General features: G+C 52.0%; 8 protein-coding genes across 8 annotated transcripts; 4 read left to right on the top strand and 4 right to left on the bottom strand.

Moving 5' to 3' along the window:
• Positions 1 to 65: 65 nt before the first annotated feature.
• On the bottom strand, positions 66 to 1,101 carry P168DRAFT_238881 (SDR family NAD(P)-dependent oxidoreductase; the record flags this gene model as incomplete). Its single annotated transcript, XM_024833636.1, has 3 exons — positions 66 to 223; positions 319 to 718; positions 766 to 1,101. The coding sequence occupies 3 exons, from the start codon at positions 1,099 to 1,101 to the stop codon at positions 66 to 68; spliced, it is 894 nt and encodes a 297-aa protein (XP_024691968.1).
• A 473-nt stretch (positions 1,102 to 1,574) lies between these two features.
• Positions 1,575 to 2,060, top strand: P168DRAFT_283117 (elongin C; the record flags this gene model as incomplete). Its single annotated transcript, XM_024836026.1, has 2 exons — positions 1,575 to 1,797; positions 1,873 to 2,060. The coding sequence occupies 2 exons, from the start codon at positions 1,575 to 1,577 to the stop codon at positions 2,058 to 2,060; spliced, it is 411 nt and encodes a 136-aa protein (XP_024691967.1).
• A 551-nt stretch (positions 2,061 to 2,611) lies between these two features.
• On the bottom strand, positions 2,612 to 4,383 carry P168DRAFT_271480 (tRNA-splicing endonuclease subunit SEN54 family protein; the record flags this gene model as incomplete). The annotated part of the gene is given in 3 exon segments (XM_024835268.1): positions 2,612 to 3,098; positions 3,113 to 3,931; positions 3,994 to 4,383. The coding sequence occupies 3 exon segments, from the start codon at positions 4,107 to 4,109 to the stop codon at positions 2,612 to 2,614; spliced, it is 1,422 nt and encodes a 473-aa protein (XP_024691966.1). The 5' UTR covers positions 4,110 to 4,383.
• P168DRAFT_291496 (uncharacterized protein) lies at positions 4,321 to 4,848 on the top strand. The gene is made up of 2 exons (XM_024837418.1): positions 4,321 to 4,437; positions 4,503 to 4,848. The coding sequence occupies exons 1-2, from the start codon at positions 4,384 to 4,386 to the stop codon at positions 4,680 to 4,682; spliced, it is 234 nt and encodes a 77-aa protein (XP_024691965.1). The 5' UTR covers positions 4,321 to 4,383; the 3' UTR covers positions 4,683 to 4,848.
• P168DRAFT_311763 (arrestin C-terminal domain-containing protein) lies at positions 4,826 to 6,941 on the bottom strand. Its single transcript, XM_024839525.1, has 3 exons — positions 6,423 to 6,941; positions 5,462 to 6,346; positions 4,826 to 5,387 (listed from the first exon to the last, which is right to left on the bottom strand). The coding sequence occupies exons 1-3, from the start codon at positions 6,498 to 6,500 to the stop codon at positions 5,145 to 5,147; spliced, it is 1,206 nt and encodes a 401-aa protein (XP_024691964.1). The 5' UTR covers positions 6,501 to 6,941; the 3' UTR covers positions 4,826 to 5,144.
• A 2,083-nt stretch (positions 6,942 to 9,024) lies between these two features.
• Positions 9,025 to 12,654, top strand: P168DRAFT_255638 (RTP1/Tango6 family protein). The gene is made up of 3 exons (XM_024834472.1): positions 9,025 to 9,148; positions 9,201 to 9,783; positions 9,834 to 12,654. Exons 1-3 carry the CDS (start codon positions 9,076 to 9,078, stop codon positions 12,613 to 12,615), a joined length of 3,438 nt encoding a protein of 1,145 aa, XP_024691963.1. The 5' UTR covers positions 9,025 to 9,075; the 3' UTR covers positions 12,616 to 12,654.
• Positions 12,655 to 15,388: 2,734 nt separating this feature from the next.
• Positions 15,389 to 17,282, top strand: zpr1 (zinc finger-containing protein ZPR1). Its single transcript, XM_024835267.1, has 2 exons — positions 15,389 to 15,652; positions 15,704 to 17,282. The coding sequence occupies exons 1-2, from the start codon at positions 15,524 to 15,526 to the stop codon at positions 16,961 to 16,963; spliced, it is 1,389 nt and encodes a 462-aa protein (XP_024691962.1). The 5' UTR covers positions 15,389 to 15,523; the 3' UTR covers positions 16,964 to 17,282.
• Positions 17,283 to 17,621: 339 nt separating this feature from the next.
• On the bottom strand, positions 17,622 to 18,375 carry cyp5 (putative peptidyl-prolyl cis-trans isomerase; the record flags this gene model as incomplete). Its single annotated transcript, XM_024838245.1, has 3 exons — positions 17,622 to 18,179; positions 18,244 to 18,309; positions 18,364 to 18,375. 3 exons carry the CDS (start codon positions 18,373 to 18,375, stop codon positions 17,622 to 17,624), a joined length of 636 nt encoding a protein of 211 aa, XP_024691961.1.
• Positions 18,376 to 19,588: the final 1,213 nt, after the last annotated feature.

Genomic DNA, 19,588 nt, shown 5'->3' with positions numbered 1-19,588 from the left:
ATAGTACAATTACACAAGGTATAGACCTAAAGGCTCCGACGGATGAGCAAGCCCGTACAATAATATCAAACAGCGCTCAGCCCCCCATCCAAGTTCAGAACGCAGTTATTCGCGTATTCGTTATGCGCCAGGAACACCGCCGCATCGGCGACTTCATCGGGGCGACCGAACCGCCGAAGCGGGATGGACTCCTTGAGCTTGGATGTCTGGCTCTCAGTGAAATCTGCACGGTGGTCAGCTAATCCCACAAATACCAGTCAAACACATAGTATGGAGAGTGGCTAGGCGGGGAGAAGGGAAAGCTAAGAAAATACATACCAGCAATCATAGGCGTCTCAATATACCCCGGAACAATAGCATTCGACCTTATAAACACACCCTTCAACGACTCAGCCGTCTCAACAGCCAACGACCGCGTAAGTCCAAGGACACCAGCCTTGGAAGCCGCGTAGGGAACGGCACCAGTCCCGCCCTTCAGCGCCAGCAGGGACGACACGTTGATGATGCATTTCGAAGGGGGACGGGCGTCCGCCGACGGGGTGGATGCAGATCGGGTCTTCACTCTGCTGCGGATAGAGGCGCGGACCAGCGCGCGTGAGGTGAGCAGGGCGCCTTCGAGGTTTGTGCGGAGGACTTGCGAGATGTCTGATGGTTCGGTGCGGGGGAGGATGTTGGAGTTGGAGATTCCGGCTGCGTTGACGAGGATGTCGACGGGTTGCTGTGGATATTAATATACGATACATGTATATAAGAGTGAGGACCTACCATTGCCTTTTCAAGCTCGCGACCCCAAGATCCAGCGTCGGAGACGTCACCGACGAGCAGGTGGAGACGCTCCGACGACTCAATCAACGACCCAGGCGATAATTGTTCCGTCGGTGTATGTCTCGAACGTAGTTGACGATCCTCTTCCGGCGCGCGCGTCGCCACATCGTCAGTACTGCTGTCCTCCCCAGCAGTCAATGTCGGGGCCTCCAACCGGGCAGCAGCAGCAGCTAGACGATCAAACGATCGACCGACTAGGATGACGCGCGATGCGCCTTCGCGCAGGAAACGCTCCGCGATAGCGAATCCGATGCCGGATGACCCGCCGGTGATCATGCATGTTCGGCCGGACAGTCGATTAGACGTGCAGGGTGCAGATTGGGTGTTTTTCGGAGGTGTTGAGAGGAACGTCCGCCGTTGCGCGTTGGCTGGGGGTGTCCTATGCGGGGAGACGAGAAGAAGTGATGATGGGCGCGTCGCTAATATAGCTTTGCGGGGGCAGAATATGCGTAATTGATGCATGTCGAACGATATTCAGGTTCTATAGGACTCTATGGAGTAGTCGTATACATCCAATGGATCCAATGGATGGTTTGACCAGTTCGTAGACCTGTCGGTGGAATCATACAAGATGCATGTGACGTGTTGTCAACGCGAGGAAGGGGTCTTCAAGATCGCATTGATATAGGTGAGTATAAATATGAAGTATATTCGAAATGACGTTATCTCAAAAAGAGAAAAGACAGTATAGAATAGTGGACGAATAGTAGAAGAAGCGGCCGCACTGACCAGCCAGAAACCGCGTTATGATGCCGAGTCTCCCCGCTTTCCGCCTTTCGATCGCCCGCCATTTCTCTTCGTCAACTTCAAACCTGACCTCCTCCCAATCACACACCCACGGCAACAACCATGGAATCCACCCCGGAAGTTCAGAATATGTCACTCTCGTCTCAGGGGATGGGTTCGAGTTCATCGTGCCTCGAAGCACCGCCTGCGTGTCCGGCACAATCCGTCGCATGTTGGATCCGTCCAGTACGCGCTTTCTCTTTTTCTCAATCCTTTCCCCTCCCTTCTTTTAGAATAGAAAATGCTAATAATACCATAAAGGTAGGTTCTCCGAAGCCGTGACCGGTCGCTGCGTCCTCGAAAACATGAGCGGCCTGGTGCTGGAAAAGGTCTGCGAATACCTCTGCTACAACCTCAAGAACAAGAATCAGACCAACGTGCCGGATATGGATATTCCCCCGGAGTTGTGTCTGGAATTGTTGATGGCTGCGGATTATTTGGATACGTAATTACGGTATGTTTCGTTCCTGGTGTCATGTCTTGCATTGGAGGGCTTTCATCTGACTGATAATGATTCTTACAGAAACTACGCGAAACGATGACGGAAGACGCAAGTCTGGATAATGCTTGAGAAAGATTTCCTTTTTGTATATTTGGTGGAGTTCGGTCGGAATATTCTACAGCGTGGCGTTGGTTAAGGTATGGTTCTATACATTAATCCTACATTATATACACATGTTTTTGCTTGCCAAATGCCTCCAAAGGTATTGGCATGCCTCGGTTTCCTTGATGGTTACCTTTCTTCTGTCCAAAAGTCTCATGAAGACAATCGCAAGCCTCGGCTTGGCCATCGGAGCATCAACGGCCGCCTCTACATATAGGCGGTCGTTCTAAAGATGATGGCAGATCAGCCCACGGTGCAAACCCCTCCTATTCGGCCCTCGTCCCACTGTCATGGATATGAGGACCTTATTCCAAGGGGGACATGCTTTGGAGCTCACGGACATAGTGCTCGTGTTAGAACTCTCCCAGTAATTCATATCGTCGAATCGTCTTGGTTTCACCGTCCCTTCGCTCGAGGTCGGGGAGGACCCCTCTTCTGATTCGGCTTCGGGCCTTGCAGTTTGTAGAGCTTTTCCTTGCCGAACGCCGAGTCGGCCACCCGGAGATAACTGACGACACCCTGGTCCACGACGGCCAAGATGACACTCCGGTATCCCTGCCGTAGCCGCAGGGAGAGGACTCTGTCCATCCTGGGACCCTTGGGTGGGTCCAGCGGCGTGCTGTCGAGCAGAGCGCTCATTTGGGCTAATGTCGGCACGGCGGTTTCACGGGCGTTCACGACAGCGACTCGGAAATCGGCCGCTGGAGGAGCGGATTTGCGGAACGGCGTAGAAGGCTTGTACACGTGGAAGACGACGCGGAATGGCGGGGATGTCGGGCGCGATTCAGACCGCGGGGCAGTAGGATCTTGCCAGGGGATGATGGACAGTTTGCGGTATATGTCATCTAAACGGGAGAACATTAGCTGAGAAGCAAGTCGGGGACTGTAGAGTACTACCCACCATAACTGCGGTGAATTCCAAGACCGACGAGAGGTCCTGCCGCAGGACAAGAAGGGGAATCAGACAGCCACTGCATGAACCGTCCAAAGACCCCCGCCAAGCCAGGTCCTCGCGACTGCACCTGAGCATCCTCCGCACTGCAGTCCCCCTCATCGGCATCATCGTACCACCCAGGAGCGCGCACAAGCGTGTATCCCAACCGCCGTAGCCCAGTATAGACAGAGAATCTCTCCATATTCAAACCACCGTGCCCAAGGAAGCACGCATACGCAGCCTGCAAGCTCATCGGTATCCCCGAATCCGCCGTCTCACTCTCCCCGGGACACCCCGTCGACGAAACCGGCCATCGGATATCCAAGCTGCCTCGCTCAAGCAGGTACAAGGCTTCCTCGGGGAGTAGCCAAACGCGGTTCCACCGATCTGCGCGACCGATCGTTTTGAAGTATTGACCTTTGGGGTTCGACACGTAGACGCAGGACTCTGCGGGGACGCCCATCTCCATCCCTGCGACTTTGGCGGGCTCAGCATCCCCGGCTGTCGCTGTGGTATCTTCTGTTTGTTGCGGTTGAGTGTCGTTATCTTCTAGAACGGTATCCATCTGCTTCGACGGCTGTGCGAGCGGTGGCGGCGCGGGGCCGTCGGGCGCATAGATACCGATGACCTGGTTCCTGGGGTGGTGCAGACGGGGGTACGCGAGGGCATTGTGCATCGCTTGGCGCGACGCGGAGAGGATGTCGGCTTGGAAGAGGGTCGGGTTCGGTTCGAAGTCCTTTTCCCCGCGTTTGGGGAGGCTGCCTTGGGATCCATCTGTGAGGCTGGTTCCTGTTAGCTAATATCCACTGGAAAGGAAGAGTCAGTCAACATGGGGTATACGAACAAGGTGAGGTGGTTCAGCATGCGAAAGTCTTGCGTCTCGTCGGAGAGGTCGGTGTCGATGTGCGCGGAGGAGTCATTGGAGGGCATGTGAATGGCCGCTTCGTCCGTGTCGGCCATTTTGACGATTGCAGATATTTTACCCCGAAGAATCAAGCCGGCGTCAAGTGTGGAGAGTGTGGTTGAGACGTGGAATGAAGCAACGACGATGCGCTGCAGAGCTGGATTGATAACGATGCGCGATAAAAAATCTCGGTGGTCCGTGCTGGAGCATATCAGCCTATCGGCCAAGTCATCCACGGTGCATCTCGCGGGGTTCAATGTTGTTTCCTGCTCCACCTTCGTGTCGAATATCTTAACGGCGGATATTTATCTTTCGCCAGAGGATCTTCTCATGGATACGAGCGCGGCTGGAAATGACACTGACTATAATGAAATTCTCTCTCAAGTGCGCTCACCACTACCACCACTGCACGCCATTGACAGCCCCTCACTGACCCTGCTGATATCTAGATCTCGGTGAGCTTGAATAATGCTCTGAACACGTATGGTGCTTCGTCTCCGCAGTATCAGACGATCCTCTCGATTCTCAAGGATTGTCTGCAGAAATATGGGTGCGATGGTCGACAAACACACGAGCTGGATCCGGATACCCTGAGTCTGGCAATGGGTTTCTTGGAGATCGGGAGATAGTCTGCCCCTCGATCAGTTGGATGAGAAAAGTCTTACAAAGTGGTGTCGACAGGCGCAATGTACGGGAGTAATCCACGAGCTTGATCGGGCCCATGGCAAATATCATGCCTACAAAGAACCAGAGAACACTCCGTCGCGGACTGGCAAAACATAGACTACACATACAGCATCCTCAAGTATAAATGTTACACATTAATCCAAATACTGGGGAATCATTTAGGAAGCAACCGCCCCTGGTCATAACGGGACTCTTCGTGGAAACGAACAAAGCCAACCCCCGGGCCAGTAGAACACGCAATAAAGGCTCACACGAACACCATGCAACAACAACAAAACTCCGGGTCCCATGCATTCATAAAGCGTTAGTGTGCCTGCCGTGTGGTCGCAAGCTGTCAGAAGGATATGCGCAGCAGATTCTGACATCCATCGCGTATATCTGACCTCTCTCGATCCGGTGCCGGATCAATCGATCAGAGGCTTCTTCTGGTTGCCCACGATCGCCGCCCCGAGATGACGAAGGGCGTTGTTATCGGCCGGCCGCACTATCGAAGGTAATGGTAACATCGGATTGTCGGGGTTCACATGGATTGCATCGCGCGCAGCCTGTTCGATCGCCTCCATTTCTTCCTTACATCCGGCATGATCGAGTGGGCAAACCACAATCGGCTGTCGGATGATAATGTCTCTTGCGGAGGTGAGATGTGCCTGTTCCCATGAGTTAGCACAATGTAAACGAACCACCTCAACTATAACCACCATGACACCAAGGACAGCCATACCTTCACGGTTAAATAGTATTCGATTTTGTAGAGACTGGCCGTGGTAGTGAACCCGCTGAGCGCATACGTCGGGAACGCCGCCTTCCCTCTGGGAAGGATGCCTTCTGAATCTCGCATGTCCTTGGCCGGAAATACGAGACCTAGATTGGTCAAGTACCCCGTAGGCGGCATCTTGACACCAATGGCCTCTGTCCGCTTGGTCAGTGTCTTGGCTTTGCGCTGGGGCTCATCGCCCTCGTGGTTATATATAATCTCCTCGTCGATGCCGATCGTGATTTTGCTGATCGTGACCTTTCTAGCCTTGGCCATCCACTCGGGGTTGGGTGATAACTTGACGTAAACGCTCACGGGGTCGAGCGGCCCGTAGGACCAACGCGGGAGCGATATCCCCAGCGTCACCAAATGATCCGACACTCGCTCTGCCGACTCTGGGCGATTGTACATTCCGAACGTCGACAGCGTGTCGTACCGAGCGATGGGGACCGGAAACGCATACTTCCGTTGCTCCGAATGCCCCTGCTGAACCATCACAACAATCTCGTAGTAGGTCTCGGCCGTGCGACTGGGAAGCTGTAGACTGGCCGGGGGGACTCGTCGGGAGGCATCGGGACCCCCGCGCCCGAACGGGATAAATAGGACGAAAGGGAGGTCCATCGAAATGACCTCCTCGTATTCTCGACCAGCTGGGCAGCGAAACAGGAGCATTTCCTTGCCCACGATATCCGTGATCTCCTTTCGGGGCGGCGCAAGCCGTCTCTTAGTCAACGAGTCCGCCGAAGGATGTATTGTCTCGCGACGATGGAGGGATATGGTGACCAGCGACACGTTGACGGGGGCGGTAATACCGACACCAGGCCTGATCTCGACTTTACCTTCAACACGAGGCTGAAGCGCGGGGGTGTGGGTTAGCAAAGCGCTCTCTCCCCTGGGACGATAACAACCCCAACAACCACATACTCACCATGGTCGCAGAAATACCAGGGTATCCAATCAGGAAATTGCCATTCGGCGGGCCTGAAACGCGCACGAAGGCGGCCATTGTGCAAGCGCAGGACCCGCACCACCATGGGCTGGCGGCGGTTGAGAGGGATGCGCTCCGGGACTATTGCGGGGAAGTTTGTGATCTTGACGACCTAGGAATCCCTGACAGGACCATAGATGCCAGCTGTCCCACCTTCTCCTGCACGGGATGCGCTGTACACCGAGTCTGGGTGAAATGAACTTGGTGAGGCTGACAACTCGTGTTGGTTTCGCGAGGCTGTCGATGCGGTCAACTGGCCAGGCGGGATATGTCGGGGGTGAGAATTCGAGGGATAGAATGCCGATCCAGGGTAGATCTAGGCGCGTGGATGTCTCAGAATTGAGGGTATCTGGTTGTTTATTTCCTTTGTTTACCTCCCCCAACCCAAAACGGTGAAAAAGTCGAGAAATGCAGGAGTTGGGAGGATTAGCGCCAATGTGGGGGGGAAGTGTTGAGGTGACGGAGCTGGAGAGGGGGGAAGGAAACAAGAGGGAGAAAGAGTGGCGGCGGCTAGAGAGATTAATTCTAGAGTCCCTGAGCCTTCTTCGCTTCTGCCGTCAGCGATCTGCGCCCACCATAGAACGGACTAGTCTACGATGGAGTCGGTAATTTCGGTGGCTTCTTTCCTTGATTTGCTAAGGTTTATGGTCTGACATTCCTCACAGAACACCTTTGTTGTTTGGATAAATATTGTTTCAAGACGGGGGACCGAGTACAGCCCCAGACGGTGCCATGGACGCCTCCCCCCTGGGCGTTAATGGCATATACCTTTTCGATAGCCACCCCCGGATCCCCGGTACCTGAACAGTCGATACCAAAGGTACAGCTCGGGGAGGTGGATCGGCGGCAGATTCGGGCGCATATCGGCTTTCCTCCTGGTCGTGTCCACTCCACAATTCCCCATTGTGGTACATGGTACGAAGTCTTTCGTTTCTGCTCAAGAGAAGCTTGGTGAAGCTTAAACAATTCGACCTTCAAATCCTGGGCCCATGTAATGCACGGATCCGTCGACGTCATAGCCGATATAGCCCTGGTCTAGGATGTCTAGACTCCCTCGGCCTAGTCATCTAGTCAGCAGTCAGCACAACCAATACCTGGCATTGAACACAATCTGGATGAATGGAGAAACAAACAATATCGTTATGACAATCATTCATTGTAAAGTTCATCGAGAGATCAAGTGCGATCAAATTCTCGGTTCACCCACTATAACTTCTCTCGACGATCTTCCCTCGTTGAGATATTTCAATCCCAGACTATCCATTCCGGCCAGGGTCTAACTGCCGCGAGACCTCCTTTATTCCGACCTCAGTCCATTATGGAGTACAGATAGGCTTTGACTCGGAAATAAGCCCGACGACAAAGAATCCCAGGCGAAGGGGCATCGAGATACCTTGTTCACAAATCCTCGACAGAGCCGATGGTTTTCATTCGTTGACATCGCTCCTTGGCAGAAGACACATTATTTGACCGATAAGGGCCACATCAGGAGCAGTCGAAGGTATATCAGAGGAAGATTCTCGTAGCAAAATGTAACAGGCAATCTAGGTGATATGAGGGCTGCACGAATGCCCGTATGCCCTACGCATCAAGAACGTGCGCCGCTACCCATGTCAAATTCGGGGGAGCATCACAGAGTGGCTTCGATCCAAAGAAGACCGAGCGTTGCTCCAGCAATGTGAAACACGGTGTTAAATAGTGCATTGGTCTCCTTGAAACACTGCATTCGCGTCTCAAACCATGTTGCCTATGTCATAGGACGGGTTGACTTCTCAGCATGGTGCTCCTAGTGTCAAACCTAGGGCTGATTTAATGTCCGAGCAAAGCACGTTGTAAGATTGCCAAAGAGCCTACATTGTTTGACCAACAATCCAACCCGACAGTCTATTCGATTGAGTGGACCCCTGGGTAGATGATACTCGTTTCATTGTCCAGATATAATGTCCTACATCGTCGGAACAAGGGAGGTCATTTCAGCGGTCAGTTTAGCTGTAGCAAAAATAAGACCTGGGAGACAAAGGCAACAGGTCACTCGGCAAAAGATCCTGTCACAGGCTTCCCTCAATGTAGGGAGTATAGAGGATTTGTATAGTAGAGCCTAGTGTGAGTAGGAATATGGTCGAAATCAATGTTATTTTCCTGTTTTTCATGCGATTGGGGTAGAGATTCGGTCGTTGAACTGAAATGTTTTGGTCTCAGAAGATTTCTAGCCAGGAATATATATATCCGGTGTGATATGTAACATTATTGGGATTGACACGAACATCCTATCTTTGAATTTTTGCGGGTCTACCCCTCAAATGATAAGCTCCATCCCCAACTTCTTACTAAACAGTACCAATCTAGAAATATGAAAAGAATGATCAATTGAAATTGGTTCCTGTAGATGTTCTACTCCGTACTATAAGAGCATGATAGATCGTGCTCTGAAAGTGACTAATCGTATTCGGCCAGGATGACTAATATTATGTCACCATCAGTGAAAGGTGAGATTCTGGAGACCCATCCTGTACATGATTCCAAAGCTTGTAGTCAGGAGACAAGAGTCATGAGGATTCTTAAAATTAATTAATAGATATTGTCGGGTCTCATTATGGGCGAACCCATAGCCATAAAGCTGGCGTTCGACGCTGCAAGCCAGTTTCTGAACCCGGTCCTTCAACGAGGCAGGCAGATCTCTACAAAACAACGTCAAATTACATGCTAACTCTATTGAAGAGGAACTTGAAAAACACCGAGGGAACTCTCTGTTGGAGATACTGGGACGAAATGAAGCCGTTGACCATTCGGATGAGTCAATCAGAGCAGTCGTCGTCCATAAAGCGCTGGAGATCTTGTTCTCCGTCCATACCGCATTTGTTGCCCCGGACAATGATGCTGGGCAAGCTTCCCAAATCGTTGAAGTACCGGACGATCCAGCTCTAGAGGATGCAAAACGGCGTCGGATGCTACATGCTCTTCTTGATTTGATTTCGTTGGAGGGGATCTACCCTTCACTCTCAGCTGGAGTGGGCATCCCTTTACAACAACGGGTGATTTCTGTCCTGCCGCCTGGCGTCATTGCACAACAGCAGCAGAAGCCCGCGCACGGCACTCTTCAAGATGAAGAACTACTGGATTCTATAGTACAGACACTAATGAACATCGTCTTGGATGAACGACCAAGTATCCAGCCCGTTGTTCGCGGTCGAATCTTGAGTGATATAATCAGTGCAGCTTCTGAATTAGCCTTTCATTCGCAAAGTCTACCAAAAGAGAAGAAAGATCGATACCGCCAAGGCTTGGAAACTGTAATTGATGAGTACGTACTGGTAGCCCTGTCTGTCGCGTGTATCTACTAAGCTACTGCAGCACTCCTACCCCGGTGTTGTTACCGACATTATCGAACTTTCTCCAAGCAGAGCCGGCACCATGGTTTAGGTCCGTGATATCCGCCGCTTTGTCACGGATACCCTTACGCAATGATGGTGTCTTGCAGACGATTGTGTTTTTGGCTTCGCAATTTTCCCCTTCACTGGGAGAGAATCCCGAAGACCAGACGTCTAGAGGGCCGCATTTTACCGTTCAGTCCATCATGCAAACGTCTCATCTACTATCTTCCGTACCGCAGGGGATGGATGCAGCTGTCTATTTTTCATCAATCGCACCGCAGCTATTGGCACTTCTTGACGGGGATGATCCTGATTTGAAGAGGACTGCAGCCTATGTTATCGGTAATGGGATTCTGGGAAAGCGTGCCTATGGCGCAGTCGGGACTATAGGGCACGCGATATTTGTGGAACCCATTTTCAAAGCGCTGACGGCAAGGCTTGACGATGCCTCGAAAAGGTGGATGCAGCCTTTGGATAGCAAGAATGATGGGAAACCACTACACGACCTTGTTGATCACCCTACCCTGAGCCTGGCCATCGAACGCTTGAGGTCCCTTGTTCTTCAGCACTCAAACCCGGGACTAGTTAAAAGAGTCGTATACCCGGTTATCCTCCCACTTTGGGGATTGGCATGTTTCGCGTGCGACCAAGATGACAGACTTCACGATACACTTATGACTATATTGAAGACATACTTTGGTATATCAGTGGGTGTACAACCGCTGGAGAAGATAGCCGACAATCTACTGTACAATGGCGGGGTTGATTGGACATATGGCCTTGATCCGACATCAAGCGTATCGTTGATAAAGCCTAGTGCAGACTCCGAGCAACACAATATTGTCCAATTGATCGACACCCTACAGTCGCGAGTCAAACTCTTCGCCAGTCTGCTGGGTGCAGATCCCAACAGTGAAGATCGGACTGGCGATATTTTCCTTCATGTGAGCGAAAGATGGCTAGTAAAACGACCAGGCAAGGAGGGCTCGTTGTCCGACTTACAGCTCCCGTCAGCAGGCGAGGGGCAGGATCATATTTTGCAAAGCCTTGTCAGTGCGAAACTCGCAGAGTCTTTGCTAGACAACTTCAAGGATACTCTTTCACGCCGTCCATTAAGAGTGCTTAAACTTGTCAAGCAGATCATCAGTGGCGAACTGAGCCGGGTGAACGCGCAGCATCATAAGTCGGCAGATCGACGAGATGGACAGGTTTCCTTGTCCTCTTTGGCCAATATCGTCAGTAAGGACGACAGTGAACCGGATGAAGGCTCAACCACGACAGACTCGGACGAATCATTGCCAGCAGTATTCAGTTTGCTATCCACTGTTCTCGCGTCTCCTGAATTCTCCGTCTCGCCTGAGATACTGGGAATCCTCGAAAGTGTCAAACAAGAACTAGACCAACTGATCCCCAGTCTCCCGCAGTCACTTGCAAAGCCGGCAACAACCGCGTCGATGCTGATAGAAATCAACATCGCTTGCCCCGAAGGGCTTGACAAAGAGAAATCCGCTCCTGGTATTTCAGATTTTGAAACGCATCGCCGAGCATTAACCAATCTCAACTCCGACCTTCCCCCGGTGCAAGCAGAGGGCTTTTCGCTTCTTTCTGACTTGATTACGAAAGCCTCACCCATCCTTGACGTACCATCCACGCTCACTCTGCTTTTATCCATTCTCACGGACTCTTCTGAAACCCAAGCCAACGATGAATTCGTATATCTGAATGCTATCAAGTTGGTGGCTGTATTGGCTTCTCGACACCCACGCACAGTGGTGAAAACCCTCATCGACCGCTATTCCGACAGGAGCGAGAGCATGACTCTTGATCAGCGGCTAAAGATTGGCGAGTGCTTACTCATGACCGTACAGGATCTCGGCGAGGCCCTACAGGGGGAAACAGCTAAAATCCTCGGCGAAGGTAGTGTTGCCGTTGCGGGACGACGGGCACACAAACCCCAAACGCAAAAGAGCCGAAGACAACAGCTGGAAAAGGAAAAGAGGCAACAGGAGCGTGAAGAGCGCCAACGGGAGAACGATATCGCGATGCCAGATGGTTGGAAGGTGTCTTCGCCCGCCCTTGCGTCTGACGAACTCATGGAAGATGCGGACTCGGACTCCGAGTCTCCGGAAAAAGCTGCACATGCAGCTAATATAGTTGCTGCTTGGGCGGCAGGCGCATCTTCTGACGAGGAGCCAGATGACTTGCGCATCAGAGCATCCGCAATGTCCATACTAGCCACTGCAGTGCAGACAAACATTGCCGGTCTTGGCCCCTCCATCGTCGCATCCGCCGTTGACCTTGCTCTGTCAACACTGACATTGGAATCGGAGGAAGGAGCTGCAATCCTCCGTCGCGCAAGTGTTGTCCTCCTTCTTGATATCCTGAAGGCCATCGACACAGCCCGAGAAACCCGTGGAAGTGGTGCGTTGGGTTTCGGGTTTTCTCTTTCAGACGAGCCTACGACCAGCAATTCTAATGATCGGGGACCCACAACTGTTGGAAACCTTCCGTATATGCTCCGTGTGCTTCAATTCGTGGAGAGCCACGAGACGGACGCCATTGTACGTGGCCACGTCCGCGTCCTGATCGAAAGCCTGGAGGCCTGGCTAGAGAAATCTATACTGTGGGGGATCGGAGCCCAAGGAACGGACGAAGAAAGTGAACCGCGGATGGAGCTGGGAGATCAGATCGCTGGCCTTGATATTAACCCATTGGCAGGGACTTCTGGAGCCGGCAGGCCCAGAATTGAGGAAATCGAGTGATACATGGACACTTGTTTAAATATTATCTACTTTACCTGTAATCCTATGAGCAATTAAACTTGAGAAATATTAGACTCCATACCGAATTGCAGACTGTTGCAATCTATGGACAGTCCCGTACAAATGGGTTGAGCATGTGACCAGAGTTTATATCAACGCGCATCTCCCACTTTCAAACAACCAATTCTTCTTCCTTGACTCATATTAGTGTCGTTAATTGTTGAGCATGTAATTATTTGATGAGAATGCGCTTTGAGATACCGAAGTACTTGACTTCTTATCAAAAGGGAGATCCGGGCGGTGCCATGGGTGTCGTCGTCGGTGGCTGGCAGTACATTCCAGAGTCACGTGCCCACGCGTTGCGCGTTCCCGTCATCCCCGGAGTCAAAACTCCTTGGTTACCCTCCGAACTTGTTCTCTTCCATCCATCCTGGCAATGGCGTTGCCTCCCCCATCCAGTCCTGCTGGACAGGTCCAGCTTTGTTATCGTTTCGCAATTCTAGATTGGTTCCGGTTCTTGATCTACGAAGCCATCTTTGATCTCATTGCTCTCTTCCGAACGTGTCGTTCCGTCGTCATGCGAGCTCCACTGTCACCTCTCTGACCCGTAAGGGCATCATCCACACAGATCACGCTTTCATATAGCTTCCCAATCCCCAAACGCATTCTTCGGATGTACTGGTAATTGGGAATCTGACCCTAATACCCTAGTCGGTGCGATGCCTTTTCAGGCAACAGTTTCGCGGTTTCGCATGGCGGGTTTACCCACTACTTTCTCTAATCCGAGAACGGATCAAAGGGACGAACGGTGTCCGATGTCCAGAGCCTTGCGGCAGAAAAAGACGGTTTACCATGCGTTTTAAGCTCCTGAAAAGGACGCGCGTCGGTCTACTTATGCTGGACGCTGCATGCTGATCACCGAGGATGGTCCCCCTGTGCTTGGTAGATTGGTGGTTAGGAGAGAACATGGGCGGAGCATGTCAGGCACCTGGTAATTAGGGTTGTCTTTGGGAGCTGTCTGGCAACACAGGAAGGATCTGATTCAACTGTCATTATGTTGTTTTGCATTAGCGCTGGCAATACTGAACACAACAAATTTAGTCCTCGGACTGATGCCTACACACGGTCATGAGGCTGGCATGTTGGAAAACTTACTCGTCGGAATCAGTGCAATCTCTGGATAATGCCTAGGCCTTGTTTGGATGATTGAACTGTAGCGAGATTTTTTTCGCTGCCATGCTGAATGGCCCCGTTGAACTATTGCTCTGCGATATCTCAATCATGCGGCTTGTTGTCACGTTCCGGTCAATTGTCTGGTTGCAATGCAAATCATATAATGGTGAAACGGTTGTTTTGGCGATTTCTTGTACGTGCCGGTGCAGTGTCCCGTACATGCTTCCAACCTCGAGTTACCTGGGTAACTTGTACCCATTTTCGTCCTTCTGCCGCCAAATCTACGTCCTGTATCTCAGAGCCAGCGGACCCGAAATCACGGCACCAGCCACCGGTTTCGCTCCATATGGAGGTCCGGATCGCCCGCGTTAACCATCTCTTTGCGACGCAGGTTGCGAATAGATTGATGGGCGCCGACAACGATGATGAATGAGCTTCATCATTCCTTCCTTTGGGAAGAAGGAAGCGGTTTTTATGGATGTTGTTTGTCCGCTTCTACGAATGCCCTCCTACGCCCGGCGGCATGGAGAGGAAACAAAAACTTGTCCCTGAAGGCGCTGTGTTACACACGAGAGGACTTTGGACCACTCCATGATTCATGGGATGACACGTTCACGAGACACTGGGAATTGATGCGCTGTTTTCAAGGGCCAAGACTACGGCTTGTTTAACGTTTGAGGCTGGCTACCATCACAGAGGGCACGGGGCAGGGAACGTCGTTCGTCATGTCCATTGACCCATTATCATTTCCCGAGAGGTTCAACTCTTGCTCCACAGCTTCAAGGCATTTCCTTCGCTACGGCTTAGCGCTTGTGTTTGGGGACCGCAATCATCATAGCCGAAGCCCGCTAGGTTCTCTTCCCTCCGTTGCCACTTTGATATTGTCTACTTGTGTGAGGGCCTTGTTGGGATTCGTTCGGTCAAGGTAGACAAGCACGACGAAGTTTTGCGGGACCTCTCTCGAGTGAGGATCAAAGCCCAGGCTTGTCTGCATTGCTTCTGTCAGTCTTCCTTGGACGGACGAGTCTCCGCATCGGGGTATTATCGAGGGGTCAGTTGATAAGATAACGAAGAGAGGATCTGGGCATCAGCAGTACGTGGGGTTGCTGGTTTCTCGGATGCAATGCTAAGGTACTTGTTGTGGGTTTTGGGAGCAGGAGCCGGACGTCACGGTTGGTTTCGGGTCGTGGACCGCCGTTTCCTTTCGAGGAAGCGGCCCTTTTTTTTTCTTATAAGTCTACCTACACTCCAATATGTCTGTGATTTGGCTAACTACTCGAAGGTTGGTGTTTTTTGACCTGGTTCCGTGGCATACGACTTGGATTGATATTCGTGGTGGAAGAAGAGCTCTTGGGATGCTGAAATGCGTCTCGAAATATATGTACACATAAGACAAGTATAACTTTAGCCATTACCTTGAGTCTCCTGGTTATCCAGCCAACCTCTAAACAATGTAGAGATCCACTGTGTTTACTGTTTTTGGCAAACTTGATACTATCGCGATGACACTGATACGGCTGACTAATTGCTGCCCCGCCAAAAAAAAAGTTGCCCCGCCGCCACCGGCGATGCTGCTCTGGAAGGCAAAGGAAAGTTCCCGCGACTACCAAATTTTTTTTACGCTGACACTATCTTTTCGGGTTCATCACTTTGCGTGGAGTATAAATTGCCCTTTTCCACATTTTCTTTGCGCTTTCTCCAATCTTTACATCATACCTTTATAAAACCTATCACAATGTCCGCCGACGCAGAGAACCAGGCCAATGGCGAGTCGCAGTTCCAGAAGCCTAGCGACTTGGTGGAGCGAAATGAGGACACCGGAGTCATGTCGCTCGAGAGTCTCTGCATGAACTGTCATGAGAATGTAAGTTTTTCTTCAGGATAGATGAGATGGGGTCTTCGCTGACATGTTCAGGGCATGACCAAACTGCTGTTGCTTCGAGTTCCCTTCTTCCGCGACATCATCCTCGAGTCCTTCGAATGCGAACACTGCCACTTTAAAGACAACTCGGTCAAGGCCGCCGGTCAGATCCAAGAGAAGGGATCGAAATACACGCTGGAGGTGCAGGACGAAAATGACATGCAGCGTCAGGTCATTAGGAGCGACACGTCGATCTGCAAGCTGGAAACGCTCGGGATCGAGATGCCCAAGGGCGAGAGTCAAATGACGACCGTCGAGGGAGTCCTCCAGCGCATCCACGAGTCGCTATCCAGCGAGCAACCATTGCGCAAGGAGCAGGCCCCTGAGCTGTACGAGGCTCTCGAGCCGATCATCCAGAAGCTGCAGAAGATCATCGACAGAGAAGCCTACCCCTTCACGATCTCCCTGGACGACCCGACGGGCAACTCGTGGATTGCGCCGTCTGCCAATGAGACCGGAAACAAGTACCGCCGCCGTGACTACCCCCGTACACACGAACAGAACGAAGCGCTCGGCATTGCCGGTGACGCCGAAGCGGTGCAGCACGAAGGAAAGCGTGGCGAGGAGAGCCTGGACGATCTGGACATCGTCGAAGGACAGCCGTACAGCCTTCCGTCCGAATGCCCCGGGTGTGCCAAGGAGTGCATGATCAACATGAAGAAGGTCAACATCCCGTACTTCAAGGAGGTCTATCTCTTCGGAACCGTGTGCGACCACTGCGGATACCGCACGAGCGACGTCAAGACGGGCGGCGAGGTCCCCGAAAAGGGCAAGCGGATCACGCTCACCGTGGACACCGTTGTCGACCTCCACCGTGATATTCTCAAGTCCGACAGCTGCGCGCTCCACAGTGACGAACTCGAAGTCACGGTGCAGCCCGGCACCCTGGGCGGTCGCTTCACGACCGTTGAAGGCCTGCTGACCGAGATCCGCGACCAGCTCCACGGCCAGATCTTCGACGTCGACGACTCCACCAGCGCCGGCGGCGACAGCATGGCCGGCTCCGACAAGGAGAAGTGGAAGCGCTTCTTCGACCGCCTCGACGCCGCCATCAACGGAGACCTGAAGTTCGTCATCACTCTCGAGGATCCCATGGCCAGCAGCTACGTGCAAGATCTGTGCGCTCCTGCGCGTGACGAGAAGATCACGATCGAGGAGTACACGCGGACAGAAGAGGAGGAGGAAGAGCTGGGCTTGAAGGATATGAAGGTCGAGGGCTACGAAGAGGAGGCCGCTGACGAGCAGAAGGCATGATCATCAACTGTACATGGGATCGATCCTCTTTCGAGGGGTTGGGTCTCACGGTTTGATTTATGAAGTTTTTCCCCCTTACGACGTTTGCAAGTTTTCCTAACGGCTGTTCTAATCTTTCTGTTTCTTTTTCCTTTTTATCTCTTTTTTGTGTTCAATATCCGGTCATGGATGATTATGAGATTGTGGCTTATGTGATAAACCTGGGTTTTGAGGTGTATTTGTGATATGACGGTGATAAACGAAAAGTTTGATATCAGCTGATGCAGTATTCAGCTTTATAGACGTGGATTCTCATGAGGTCATTAATGACATTAGTTTCAGACACTTCGCTTCAACGTAGCTAGCTCGTGTAGATCCGTCGAGTAATGACGATACTTGGTCCACACGAAATGCAGATGGTTCTTTGGCCCGCTCGGTCCAAGGCCCATAAGAGATGAGCATATACTCCAGGCAAGGGATTCTACCCAGCGACACTGAAGCCGGACAGTCGGATAGTCGTCCACTGAATATCTGTGCGTCGCGATGCCTGATCATCACTGGCACATCCAGCCAGCGCGAGATACCGAGCGAAGCCACACACAACCACTTCTCGCTCCGGTCCCTTCCAAAAGGGCAATAGAATGCATACCAGCCAAAACAGCCAGTCAAACCAACAACCTCACCCCGCAAACGGATTCGCATGAACCGTCACACTCTTAATCCTTAAAGGCTCAAACTCATCCCCCTCCTTCGGCTGCACCACCCTCCCCTTCTTATCAACCTTCACATTCGCCTTCTCCAACCTCCCAAGCACATCACCGCCCTCATCCTGCGCCTCCAGATTCAACACCTTCCCAAAAACCGTACTCGCGCCATCCAAATGCGGCGCCGCCGCAAAGGTAATAAAGAACTGACTCCCGTTGATGGACGCGCCGGTCGCGTTCTGCGACCCCGGCGCGGTGCGGTCTTTCACAGGCCGCGCAGCCATGGAGAGCATGCCGCGCGTGTTATGTCGGAGGGCGGGGAGGTGGATTTCTTGGTTGAGGGCGCTGGGGTGGTGGATGGAGGTGCCGCCTTTGGGGATGTCGTGGAAGGGGAGGGCGGGTTTGTTGCTGTTGGAGGTGGAGGATACGGCGGGGCCGAGGGAGATGTCGCCGCCTTGGATCATGAAGCCTGGGATTAGGCGGTGGAAGGGGGTATCGTTGTATGCGCCGCTTGCGCAGAGGGCGATGAAGTTCTGGAGGGAGAGAGCTAGGTTAGATGTGGTTTGAGGAGGGGAGGTGAGCAGTGGTTGGACGTACTTCTGCGGTTTTGGGGACGGCTTCGCAGAAAAGCTCGACCTTGAGGTCTCCTTGGGTGGTGTGGAGCTGTGGGTGATTAGCAACTATGCGGTTGACTTTCGATGGTAGATGAGTACTCACTGTGACGGACATGGTGTTGGAGAGAGGATCCAAGTAGTTTGGTGGTTGTGCAAAGTCGATGTCGGAGGTTGACGTTGTTGGGGCGGGAATAAAGCGTGTCACATGACGCGGAGGGATCGGACATAATTGCGCATCCCGGAGTCGATCAACTCCACAACTCTATCACTTCATATCCAGAACGAATTGTTCAATTTGGAGTCAAGCTGGTCACGTCCTCGGTACACCCGTTTAAGAGATTATATCCCGTGGCTCTATTCTCGCTGCAGCATACACGACTCTCTCGTACAGTTGACAGCAGCCGCATGCAGAGTTACAGCTCCCAAGTGCCATGAGCACAACAAGATGGGCTGATAATGATGCTTTTGAGGGTTTGGTATACTTGATATGCTAGTGACAGCCTTACGTTTGAGCTATCATATTGGACTTGCCTGTCAATACATCAGTGCCGCTCTGATTGATCAATTTAATATGCAGCTGCATAATAATGACTATCCAGATATTCTCGATATCGATATCAAGCATCTTAATCAGCCTTGACAATGAATGAAACATGATTGTTCCATACAACCTGATAATCTATCAAACAAAGTACCGCTCAAATGTACCAGCCCGTTCACACTTGTCTATTATTGTCATCATTTCCACCGCTATTGCCACCATTACCACCGCCATTGTCATTGTTGTTGCCGTTGTTGTTACCGTTGTTGTTGGCATTGCCATCAGCATTGTCAGTGTTGTCCCCATTATTTCCCCGATTCCAGAAAGCTTTCCATCTCGTAACGAAACCATTGAAAAAAGTACACCTGTTTCCACAGCGTCGTAGTCGGGCTCGAATTGCACTTGGGCGAAAAGTATCCGGCGGAACAAAGGATACATACGCGTTTGGACTTGGGGAGCGATCTGCGGGCGAATCTGCGGCTTGATCTGGAGGCTGATCTGGGGGATGGTCTGAGGATTGTGCTGGGGGCTGTTTGGGGGGCTGCTCTTGGGTTTGTGGCGGTTGCTCCGGAGGCTGGTTTGGCGACTGGTTTGGTGAAGTTTGTGACGATTGGCCCGGTGGACTCGGTGATGGAACCGGTGAACTCGATGCTCCCTCTGATGACCCCTCATCTGCTGCATATCCCGTGTCTCCCGTGTCTGACGCGTCTGACATCGCTACTCCCGAATCCCTCTTCGGTCCCCCCGTGTTCCCCGGCCCCGATCTCAACTGATCCATGAGCATCGA

This window comes from Aspergillus campestris (genome assembly GCF_002847485.1).
Source record: "Aspergillus campestris IBT 28561 chromosome Unknown P168scaffold_8, whole genome shotgun sequence".
Taxonomy (NCBI): domain Eukaryota; kingdom Fungi; phylum Ascomycota; class Eurotiomycetes; order Eurotiales; family Aspergillaceae; genus Aspergillus; species Aspergillus campestris.
Note: the sequence above shows the minus strand (reverse complement) of the source record. Positions and strands in the feature narration are given on the sequence as shown.

Excerpts from the sequence above, each read along its gene's own strand:
- P168DRAFT_291496 (XM_024837418.1), top strand. The coding sequence starts at position 4,384 with ATGGATACGAGCGCGGCTGGAAATGACACTGACTATAATGAAATTCTC. Across the intron at positions 4,438-4,502 it reads ATAATGAAATTCTCTCTCAA|ATCTCGGTGAGCTTGAATAA; the intron begins GTGCGCTCACCA and ends GCTGATATCTAG.
- P168DRAFT_311763 (XM_024839525.1), bottom strand. The coding sequence starts at position 6,500 with ATGGCCGCCTTCGTGCGCGTTTCAGGCCCGCCGAATGGCAATTTCCTG. Across the intron at positions 6,347-6,422 it reads CTGGTATTTCTGCGACCATG|CCTCGTGTTGAAGGTAAAGT; the intron begins GTGAGTATGTGG and ends CCCGCGCTTCAG. Across the intron at positions 5,388-5,461 it reads AATACTATTTAACCGTGAAG|GCACATCTCACCTCCGCAAG; the intron begins GTATGGCTGTCC and ends TCATGGGAACAG.
- P168DRAFT_255638 (XM_024834472.1), top strand. The coding sequence starts at position 9,076 with ATGGGCGAACCCATAGCCATAAAGCTGGCGTTCGACGCTGCAAGCCAG. Across the intron at positions 9,149-9,200 it reads GAACCCGGTCCTTCAACGAG|AGGAACTTGAAAAACACCGA; the intron begins GCAGGCAGATCT and ends ACTCTATTGAAG. Across the intron at positions 9,784-9,833 it reads TTGGAAACTGTAATTGATGA|CACTCCTACCCCGGTGTTGT; the intron begins GTACGTACTGGT and ends AAGCTACTGCAG.
- zpr1 (XM_024835267.1), top strand. The coding sequence starts at position 15,524 with ATGTCCGCCGACGCAGAGAACCAGGCCAATGGCGAGTCGCAGTTCCAG. Across the intron at positions 15,653-15,703 it reads GCATGAACTGTCATGAGAAT|GGCATGACCAAACTGCTGTT; the intron begins GTAAGTTTTTCT and ends TGACATGTTCAG.